Source organism: Polyodon spathula, chromosome 15 (assembly GCF_017654505.1).
Source record: "Polyodon spathula isolate WHYD16114869_AA chromosome 15, ASM1765450v1, whole genome shotgun sequence".
NCBI classification, from domain to species: Eukaryota; Metazoa; Chordata; class Actinopteri; order Acipenseriformes; family Polyodontidae; genus Polyodon; species Polyodon spathula.
In genome coordinates this window covers 2,047,176-2,058,421 of record NC_054548.1, presented here as the reverse complement: position 1 = coordinate 2,058,421, position 11,246 = coordinate 2,047,176, and the positions used below count along the sequence as shown (strand labels likewise).

The 11,246-nt window shown below is 37.3% G+C and overlaps 1 protein-coding gene and 1 non-coding gene across 2 annotated transcripts; one reads left to right on the top strand and one right to left on the bottom strand.

Annotated features, from left to right (window-relative positions):
- Positions 1-1,373: 1,373 nt before the first annotated feature.
- trnae-uuc lies at positions 1,374-1,445 on the bottom strand. The gene has a single exon. It is a non-coding gene; the product is annotated as a tRNA-Glu (tRNA).
- Positions 1,446-1,650: 205 nt separating this feature from the next.
- LOC121327912 (WW domain-binding protein 4-like) lies at positions 1,651-9,045 on the top strand. Its single transcript, XM_041272244.1, has 10 exons — positions 1,651-1,775; positions 2,565-2,637; positions 2,874-2,936; positions 3,745-3,868; positions 4,765-4,908; positions 5,298-5,356; positions 6,179-6,254; positions 6,767-7,083; positions 7,920-8,101; positions 8,278-9,045. Coding segments are annotated over exons 1-10 (1,239 nt in total). The 5' UTR covers positions 1,651-1,773; the 3' UTR covers positions 8,477-9,045.
- The last annotated feature ends 2,201 nt before the right edge of the window (positions 9,046-11,246 follow it).

Below are 11,246 nucleotides of genomic sequence, written 5' to 3'. Positions count from 1 at the left end.
ATCGCTTACAAAACATTAGGACGTGTGTAGCGGGGTTTAGTCTTTCGAAATTATATTTTGAATTTAGTTTTTGTCTACATTTAAAAATATGTATAGTTTACATATTGACCCGACCATGTGCTGTTTCAATTGTTTATTATTATTATTTATTAATACAAAACATACTACTAAACTACTAAACGTACTAAAAACATACTACTATAACTACTAAACATACTATTATTTTTTTTCTCCATAGATAGTTAATATATTAGCAATGCAAGACACCTGTAATTTGTTTTATTACCATGTTAGGAAATTACCTTTTTAGGGCTTTAAAGTGGCACAGAAATTGTAATTGTTTATTGTGTTCCCCATGTAATCTGCAATATCTCAAGTAGTTGAGTAGATTCGCCCAAGTAAATGATATCATTGAAACGTTCAATATATAGGTTTCCTATGTTTCCTTTAGAGACCTGTGAGAAATTTGACTTTTAAACAGTTCAGTCCCAAATTCAAGAAAACCCTCTAGCACTGGGGGTGGAAACCCCTTAGCAGCGAATTGTTGGCATGTTCTTATTTGTTTTCATTGCAGCTTATTTTCCACTGCACCTAGTGCTCGCTGCTGGACCTTAATCAACACGAGATTGTCTAAAATGTCTTTAGAGTTCATATTTTTGTAATTGAGAGATTATAATAGAGTACATGTAAAAGATACAGGTATATTAACTGTACTGTAGCTACACAACAACAACTCTACAGTGCCTTTCATCACAAGGAATCCCAAAGCACTTCTCACATACAAACCATTACATTAAGAACAGTCCAATACAAACAATGTATAACATTGAAATTTAAAAGAGACATAAACTGTGTTTTTTTTATATAATTGTAAAATTAGACAAACCAAGATAAAAGGCTAGTTTGTTACATTTTATTTACAACACAATTAGATCATGAAAACGGGTTTGGTAAGTACATGTTGATAATGAGTTTCGTGCTGACAGGGCACATTGCTGGCATGTTCAGATGGCACTGGCTGGAAAGAAAACAGCACCGTCATACACCTTTACCACCGTAGAAACGTGAGAACAGATGCAGCTGAACAATAGTTTTTAAAATAATGAAACATAATTGTATGTGTATATGTGAGACTGATTTACATACAGTACCTGTTTTTCTGTTCAGTTGATCTCGGTGAAATTTCAAATGTGCTAAAATGATAATGCACTGAGGCGGCGCTATTTTTATTTTATTTTTTTTAAGATAGCTGGTAAGATGAAATGTCAGATGAACTGGCAACAATGAATGCTCACGGCATTATTTAAATATACATTTAGTATTAAGAATAAGAATACTTCATTTTTTATGATACAAAGCAAACAAAAAGTTACTTCCCATACCGGGAGTCGAACCCGGGCCGCCTGGGTGAAAACCAGGAATCCTAACCGCTAGACCATATGGGAGTTTATAACAATAGCTTGTTACAAATGTATATGCATGTTCGTCGTAGTTTAAAGTAATTAACAATTGTACATTATTAATTTAAATAAACAAACGACACTAAATACACTCAGCATATAGCGATAATTAACAACAACCCGCATAAAAGATTCATTGTAATTTGCAGCAGACAGGGGAAAGCCGTGCATGGTACTATTTTGTCCCTTGGTATGGTCCGTACTAAGGATATAGCGTGATGGAGGATTGTGGTTGATTTTTCTAGTTAGTGTTTATAAACGGCTTGAAATTCTTTGGTAATCCCGTGAATCTGCACAGACCTGCCCGGTGAAGATGTAAGTACAATGTACCGCTGGGGATCGCTTAGTTTGGTTCGATTTGGTTTTGTTGACCAAGTCAGTCTTGTGAGCAGTAGTCTAGTAATGCTGTATGTTGTTATGTCAATTATCTTGCATTTACAAATGCACATTTAATAATGTTTACTTATATGTAGTGTCATTGTTTCAACTGAATATCACCCAAAGCTGAATAAGCGAAATGTAACTACAGCTGCATCGCATACATTGTGATTTACTCTAGTGATCAAGAGCAATACGCAAAATCAAATGGATTGAACATTTCAGACTGCTGTTTCATAACTAGTATCGTCAGCGTGACCAGCTGGAGTGTGTGATTCAAGGACATTTGGAAGCCCTTTCAGATTTAACTTTCATAAAGTGTTTATAGCTGGATAGTTCTATTTCGCCAGTAAACCTCGTGTTGTGCTTTTCTGTCGTATTCATCCTTCCTCAAATACTTTCTGAACTCATTTTTAATACCTGTAGCACTACCCTAGAACAAAAATCGATTACAGGGACCGGCATTGAAGAGAGAAATAGCATGCACTGTTTTTGACAAGCGATTACTTGTGCAATCAGAATTTGTACTTGTATTCTTAGTAGTCGTAGTATTACTATTGTTGTTTTCAGTGTCCAAGTTAAATATGTCTCAATATTCATGTAACGTTTTATATTTAACCTGATGCCAACTTAATGAAAACAATATATGGTTGGGTAGTGCCACAGTTGCCCTGGTTGTCTGCACCCTTACGATTAAACTGACACCTCATCACTGCTGTTTTACAGGACAGACTACTGGAAATCACAGCCAAAGAAATTCTGCCAATACTGCAAGTGCTGGATAGCAGACAACAAGCCTGTAAGAATGTCCATTGTATTAATTGACCCTTGTAAATAATGCAAAGTGAAGTATGCAGTGTCAATGAAATCAGGATATGGATTATCTTCATTATTTATTTATTTTTTAATGCTGTGTTCCTGACCATTACCAGACCAGTATATAGAACATGTGCTGTTATATGAGGCTCTTCAGGTTGCTTTGTTTGTACTGTTTATAAATATATTCCTGTTTATATTGTTGTTGTTTTTTTAAAGAGTATTGAATTTCACGAACGAGGCAAGAACCACAAGGAGAATGTTCACGCCAAGATCAGTGAGGTATGTTTAATCTTTCAAGTCCTTTGTTTTATTTCTGGTGAAAACGGGCACCAGGATGATCAGTTTGTGCTGGTATTCTGTCTGTGTTGTGCAATGAATTCGATTGTAGTGAGAAGATCTGCAGCTTGTTTTTTGTTCTAGTCAGCACTGGTAGAAACGGTGACACTTCCAATGTGTCTGCTAACCTAAGGAGCAGGTTCAGTTGTACAGATACTTGTCATAATTCAAATACATGGATTAGCTATTTATTTGCCACTAAACCTCTCTTGCTGTACACAATATTACAAAGCTAAGGTGTAACCACGGTTTTCTGTAGTGATAAGTGCCCCTAATTATGTGCCAGATCTTAATGTGTACTCTGCCAAAGGGAAGAATTCCTAACCCTATCGTTCCATATGCCAAAGGGAAGAACTACACATACACGATTGGAATGTAACACATTCACAATTTCAACAAACAAAAATAATTGTGTCTAACATTTCACTGCATCGATATGTAATTACTGTACAGAAGTGTTGTTCTGGCAGTCAGTTTGGCTTAGTATGCCTGGTACCTGTAGATTTTTTTTATTTATTTATTTTTATTATGTAAAAACTGGCCTTACTGTAGATGGCACTGTTGCACAAAAGGACCATTTTATTTACCCTATATGAAGAATTTAAGTATCACGCTTGATTTTGTTATGTGGTCTTGTACTTCAGAAGAGATAAGGTGACGAGTTTGTAAATGCGCCTGTTTTTATAAATAAGCAGGCACTCGCTCTCTCACACACACTTCATGCACATGACATTATAACTTGTGTGTGCAGATTAAGAAGAAGAGCATGGACAAAGCTAAGCAGGAGGATCGCATGTCAAAAGAGTTCGCAGCGATGGAGGAGGCAGCTCTGAAAGCTTATCAGGAAGATCTTAAGAGATTAGGATCTGATTCAGGTAAACACACTTGGGTTACAGTGTTGGCTTATTAAACTCAGCTACACAGGTAGTTGTTAAAAACTTTACCTTGTATTGAAATATTGGAAAGTATATTATAATGTATTAATTTTTTGTAAAAAAAAAAAAAAACCCTGATAATCATACCGATGGCTCAAATTGTGTATTTACAGCATGAAGAATATGTATTTAAAACATTTAGTGGTATTGATCCTTTTTGTGAAGTTTCTTGTGTTTTTTTTTTTTTTTTTTTTTTTTTTTTTTTTTCTCTTTAAAATAGTAATTACAATGATGGGAACATCTAGTTATAAGTGATTTTGCAAACATGTATGTAACTACCATGATACTGAAGTCTATTCAATAAATGTTAACAGAGGGATACTGTCACATTTTAATCCAGCCCTGTCTGGTTATTTACATCAAAATAAAATACAAACATATTCTGAAGAAACACACTTGAATGATCTAAATGTAGATGAACCATTGTTCAGATCTGTTGAATTTACCCCATTATCTGTTAACATCTACTTATAACAACAGTTTATTCAACCAGTAAGTAATAGCACTTAAAGCTGTTACAGATCACCCCTCAGTGTTAACAGGAAATGCATTCCTTTACCGGGTCCATATATCAGTGGTATGTTCTTCAACATTTTTTAAATAGTTCTTAAATATATTCTAAAGGATTACTGGTTGGTTTGCTCTTTCTTGCAGTCGTCACAATGTAACACAAATAACTCAAAATTTATTTTAAAAAATGGTTGTATCTTCAGAAACAGGCCCTACTCGCCCAATTTATAAATATTTCCATGGGAATTTCAGCTGTTTGCCATCCACTTTACTCCAAGCACTTTCTGTTGTGGATGAATCTCTTTTTATTGTAAATTCTATTTTAGCATCATCCACGCCAGCATCCACAGCAATTCCAAGACAAAAGGCAAGAAAGAAAGTTTCAGCAGCAGACACTGAGGGAGCAGGCGTCTGGGTGGAGGGAGTCACTGAAGATTTCAACACATACTACTACAACACAGCAACTGGAGGTAGGCCCTGTTTAACTAGCTGTCTATTCAATGTTGATTATGCCAAGAGGACTTACAGTTCTATGACTGGATTTGCATTTACTTGGCTCCTATTTTTAAAAAGGAGAAAAAAAAACACTGGTATATTTCTAACTCTAAAACGAAACTACAGCTGTCATATAATTGAAGATCTTAAACAGCATTCTTTTTTTTGTTTGTCATTTGGTGACATTAATATGGAATGTTCTCCATTTTAGAAAACAGGAGTAACAGTGGAGAAATCACTTTGAAATTATGTTTTATATTGATTGCTTTTTAAAAAGTAGAACCCGATCGAAATGCATTGCTGCTGCTGCATTAGCTGACCTGTCAAACTGTAATATAGAACTTACTGTTTCTCTCAATTGTAGAATCACGATGGGACAAGCCTGATGGGTTTCAGGAAAGATCTTCTAGAGAAACTGAACAGGTGACCTAATGATTTCCTGCTGTACAGCATCGTGCATGTGTATGAAGCAGAGGGAGAGGTGACCCAATGGTTCCCCGCTGTACAGCACCTTGCATGTGTATGAAGCAGAGGGGTTTTTGCATTTTTTTTATCCTGGGTGAATGTTTTTGTTGTTTAGTGCAGGAGAACAGGAAATAGGAAACCTGTACAAGCAAAAGGTACAGTTCAGAACCTCAGACAGGGAGTCAAGGGTACAGTTCAGAACCTCAAACAGTGAGTCAGAGGTATAGTTCAGAACCTCAGTGAGTCAAAGATACAATTCAGAACCTCAAACTAGGATAGGTAGTAACTAGGATAACACCACTATGTGTCTTCGTCCCTCTATAGATATACAGCTATGGCCAAAAGTTTAGCATCACATAGAATTTTATGATTGAGACATCATTAAAAACATTATATAATCAAGGAAACTACAAAATGATATCATGAAATTCTACCGGAAGCCACAATATTACAGTATTTCATGTTAATTTCGAAATGTTACATTTCAGTTTTTTGTTAAGTATATGGAAAACTACAAAGTAGTTTGTAATTCAATATGTTAATATAACATTATTCAGCAGGCTTCATTCGACTTTATGAAGCAAAATAAGTTCATTCTATAGGTTGATGCAAAACTTGTGGCCGTAGCTGTAGATAGGTATGGTGTAGAAAGAGTGATTATTTGTAAATTCTTTAACAAATAAGCAATGTGAAAAATATATTGCCCTGTTCTATTAATGATTTAAATCACTCTTTTGGTGGTTAATAAATCCATTAATGAAGATGACATTCTCTCTTTAGAAATCAGCAAGCAGCCCCTGGGTTGAAGCTGTCAGTGCAGAGGGTTACACCTACTATTATAACACAGTAACGGGAGGTAGGTACCAGACAGCTGAACCCGGTTCAAGAAGGAGATAATAACAGTCACTTTGGGAATTTGATTAACCCAATCCTCTTTGGTGTAATTACAACAGCAGGTTGTTGTTTATTTGTACATGGCTGTTAATATTTGATGTAGACACTTGGCAGTCTTGCCACCTTTGAACATTCTGTATTTCAAAACATCTGGAGCTCGATCTGATCGCAGGTAACAATCTGAATCCAAGAATATTTGTTTTACTGCCAGTTCCTTAATCAATGTAACCACACCTCTATCATGAAGTGAAGTGTTCAGGTACAAGCATCAACTAGTAAACTAAACAGTAGCCAAGTAATAATCAGTGTGGAGGCTGGGAATAAATGAGACACTTACATAGCCTGTTTGTGTCCTGTTAGTTTAACAGACTCGATCTAAACATTCCAGAAGTGCCACAATTTTCATTTTGACAAGTTATTAGAGTCTCTCGTGATTTAAAGGCAGAGGTATTCTAATCCCTTTGTTTTTCACAGAGTCGAAGTGGGCGAATCCTGAGGACTCGGTCACTCCGCCTGGTGTAGCCCAGGATGAAGGCAGTGGGGACAGTGCAGAGTGTGTGGAGCCTCCCTCCCTGGAGCCAGACTCTGAATCAGCAGAGCACAGCACTGAGGAGGGGGGCTGGGCAGAGCCTGCAGCTCAGAACACTGAGGAGGGGGGCGGGGCAGAGCCTGCAGCTCAGAACACTGAGGAGGGGGGCGGGGCAGAGCCTGCAGCTCAGAACACTGAGGAGGGGGGTGGGGCAGAGCCTGCAGCGCTGGGAGAAGCACAGAAGCACAAGATCAGCTTCAGAGTAAGCAGCTTAATGGTTCAGTGTCAAAGTAGAATTTCTGCTTGGAAATGCAGACACTGAAAGGCGGTATTGACCTGACAATACAAAAGTATTACATTGCCGATCTGTTTTTGGTAAATATGCCAAACCTGTATGTACAGCTGTGGCAAAAAATGTTTTACATCTACAATTTTAGGATTGAGATAAAAAAAAAAACTGTATGAACTTAATCTGGATATTTTATTTAACATGTAATCAAAGAAACTACAAAATGATATTGCAGAAGTCCAACGGAAGCCATAATAGTAGTACAGTATTTCACGTTAGATTCTGAAATGTGAAATTTCTCAAATTGTCAGTTTTCCGTTAAGTATATGGGAAACTACAAAGCGGTATGCAATTCAATATAACGTAACATTACTCAGAAGTCTTCGTTCGACTTCATGAAGCAAAATGTTAATTCTGTAGGGTGCTGCAAAACATGTGCCCATTGTGGTAGTTCCTGATGACTATGTTATAGAAGCTACTCTTCACAGGGAGTATTGTGTTTTAAGGTTGTGTGTTCTGCATGTGAGAGCAGTTCTTTTCATGTGTTGCTATTTGTGTATGTGGTGAGGAGGGTTCATGTGTGTTGCCACGGATTCATCACAGATTAGATAATTAGCTGGGTACTTTTCAGGGTAAAACAAACATTATTACTAAAGACGACACTCTGGCTGCCCTCTTAGTATAGTAATGCTAGGTCCTATTGTATTTCTTCTCATATAATGAATGTATTGCTTATCACATTATTTGTGACACAGTCCTGTGAGTGATTGTGTAATATGTAATCTGTGCATGCATTCTATTCATTTTAGTGGAAAAGTCCAACTGAAGAGAAGAGCAATCTCTCTGAGGAGAACAGCAAATCCGAGGACAAGGAGGAAACCAAGGAAGAGACCTTCTCCCCTGATGGAGAGGAGGAGAGCAAGGCCAAGAGAAAGCAGAAGAGCAATCCGTACGGAGTCTGGGAACAAATCCAGGAGGAGGAAGACCCATAGTGAGTTAACTGACTGATGGCATAGCCTGCAGTGTAGCAACCAGCATGCCAGTCTGAGGTCTGCTAATGTGTGTGTAGCAGGGCTTGGTGACTCGTTACACCACCGTGATGCAGTATCCTCTTTAGGCAGTACAGCAGTCATTTCCCTGAACAGTCTTTCTCTCTATTCCCCACAGTAAGCAAGTGGACATGCAGTTGCCTCAAGTGGAATCCTGTCCATCAGGTCCTGACATTCCTCAGGAGCCCAAAGTGAAGTTTAAAGAGAGAACCATCACCTCCCTAGGAGACGAGACCGGGGAAGCAGTGGCCTTCAAAAAGAGAAAGCTCGAAAACGGCAAATCTAGAAACCTCAGGCAGCGACGAACGGATGAGTAATCTCCTTTCATCAAACTAGAGACTTGAGCAGGAAGGGTGCCGACAGTTTTAACTGCATTGAGAGAAGCTTTCTGTTTTAAGAAAAAAAAAGTGTGTACATCAGCTTGAGCATTAAACAGCTGGTCTGCTGTATGAGTTCCTTACATTTCCATGGGATCTGTAAATATAAATGTGTATTTGCTTAATTAGGTGTTTTTGTGATGTTGTGCTTGAGGGCTTCAGCTGAAGAATCTCTTATTTTTATTTACAGTTTTAAAATAAAAATACCCACAGGTTTAGTCTGTCTTTTTTTTTTTTTTCTTGTTGATATGCTTCACTTGCTTACTTGACATAATCAAGTGAAACTATCCATTATATAAATGTTCGCTGTCTGGAAAAAAAAAAATATATATTTCTCTACTGGACATTCTCTTCAGTATTTTTCTATCTTTTTTTTTTTCAGATTTTGGGATTGTATGATGTTTTTGGAGTCTAAATGTAAATTTTATATGCATCTGTGAAAGAATTTGATACAGGCACCAAATGTATGAATTCACAGCCGCAAAATAATTAAAAAAAAATCTGTTCTTTGTTTTTGTTTAAGTGCATTTTTATATTAAGAGGATCTGTACACTGGAGATATGATTGAACAGAGCCTACTGTACTGTAGTGTCCACCTTGACCATCTCATGAGAAGTTAGTACAAGGTCATATTTTGACAATTGAAGCTATAAAAGCATATACTGTAGGTTGCAAAATATGAGAAAATAATATTTGTTTTATTAGTATTTCAAAAGCCCCAACAAAATGTGCTGATGCGTTATATCCTTTCCATTCTATGATGAAGCCTCAACATTGCTATAATTAGCAAGATAATCCCACTTGAGAGTTTGGGCATTCTTCACTTTTAAATACGTTTTTAACCCTCTCCTCAGACTGAAGGTTTTCTAGAATAAAGCAGGCTCTCGGAACACAAGAGAACGACCATAGTGCTTTTGTAATAGCGTAAATAGTGCAGGTGGATGGACAAACAAATAAGAAACATGTTGAAAACAAGAATGAATGATCCAGTCAAGCATATAGGCAGTCTGTGAAGACAGCTTCAGATTACTGTTTCGAAATTAGAAAAATAAGTAATTTATACAGAAAAAAGATTTAAAAAGATTAAAGGGAACAAGGTTCAAGCTTTGATAAAGATGTCATTATATGACAGTAACTTTTTTTTTTTTTATTGGAACTTATTGGTATGACAAAACATTACACAGAGCTCAGTGTAGGAAGCTAGTTTCTTAAGCGTCCACAGCAGCTAAGGTGTTAGTTCATGCATCCCTCTTCTTGTCTGGAAAGTACCATGAAAATGCAATGTCAAGGTATTATCTGCATATACATGCATTTTGTATAATGCATGTATATGGTTTTGTTCAGTTTGTTCCACGATCTCTCATACCCCCCCCGGTATGAGAGATCGTGGAACAAACTGAACAAAACCAAACTTCTTCAGGATGCTCTGGAGAGGGCCGGCCGGAAGGACCTGGCTGACAAACTGCGATGCCTGCACTGGGGCCACCAGAAACTCAGCAACAGAGTGGAGCTCCCCTCAGCATTCCCCTTCCTCATCACTGTGCACAAAACCATCAACAACAGGGAGGGGCTCAAGAGGATCAACAAGCTGAGCCGCAAGCACACTTAGACCATCAGCACTCCTACCCTGACCATGTGTAGAGTCCCAGTGTGTCAGCTGTCTCCACATTCTGCAGTACTTGGAATACATCTGCTACCGCTCTGTCTTAGATCAATGGATTAGACCCCTTTGTCTTTAATAAGAAGAGCACCATTTTTAACAGTTATTGATGTTAACAAGTCAAAAAAATAAGTCAATGATTTAGCACTGGCGAAAATGTTTAAAAGAAGCAAAGCTAACAGGGTTTGAATCTGGCTTCTAGGCTAGAAGCAAATTATAGGGATTTTTTTTATTTTATTTTATCTAATAGAACCACTCACAAAAACACCACACAATTTACCATAATTCTACAGTTTGTATTGGAGCGAAAACAAAAAAAACTGTTCTTTTACTTAAACTGCTAAGCCTGTCCTTTCAGAGCAGGGTCTATTGGCAATGAGAGAAAGCACACAGTTCTGTGCTTCACTGATAAGGCATGACTTACTTAACTAGCTAATAACATAATTCATATACACAACAGATTATTTTGAAAATGCAAGTAATGTAAATAATGTGCTAATAACACTGCACTGTTGAAATAATAAGTAATGTGTTTAGTGTTCCTGGCCTTTTCTATGTAGGTTTGCACTAATAACAATAGAGGTGCTGGTGGTGGCTGATTAGAGAGCACTCCTCATGCCACACCATGGTGTGGAAAGACACTGCAGTCGGAGGTTTCTCCTTTCCTTTGGGGTTGCAATTTAAACCAAAGATCTGGGATTGTTAAACTGGGATTGTTTGAGTTATTTTTGGCACCACCTGGTGGTTAAATATAAACATTGCAATTTCACTATTAATAAATACAGAATAAGGTGTTAATAATGTACTTCTCTTAACCCTTCATCGTTTTTTTTATCTTGCTATACTGTAGTGTCAACTTAATTGTTGGTTAGCCAATTGCTATTAAAGTCACTAAAGAGCTAAAAGGAAAGATAGATCCAAGAGCTTATTTTTGTTGAACTTCAGCGCAACAGCAGAAGCCTGTGTTTCTGTTCAATGGCATGTGCTTTACATACATTCACAGCCCACCAAAGCAGGGCTCTTTGTTAACTCTGGATCAAACCCAAACAA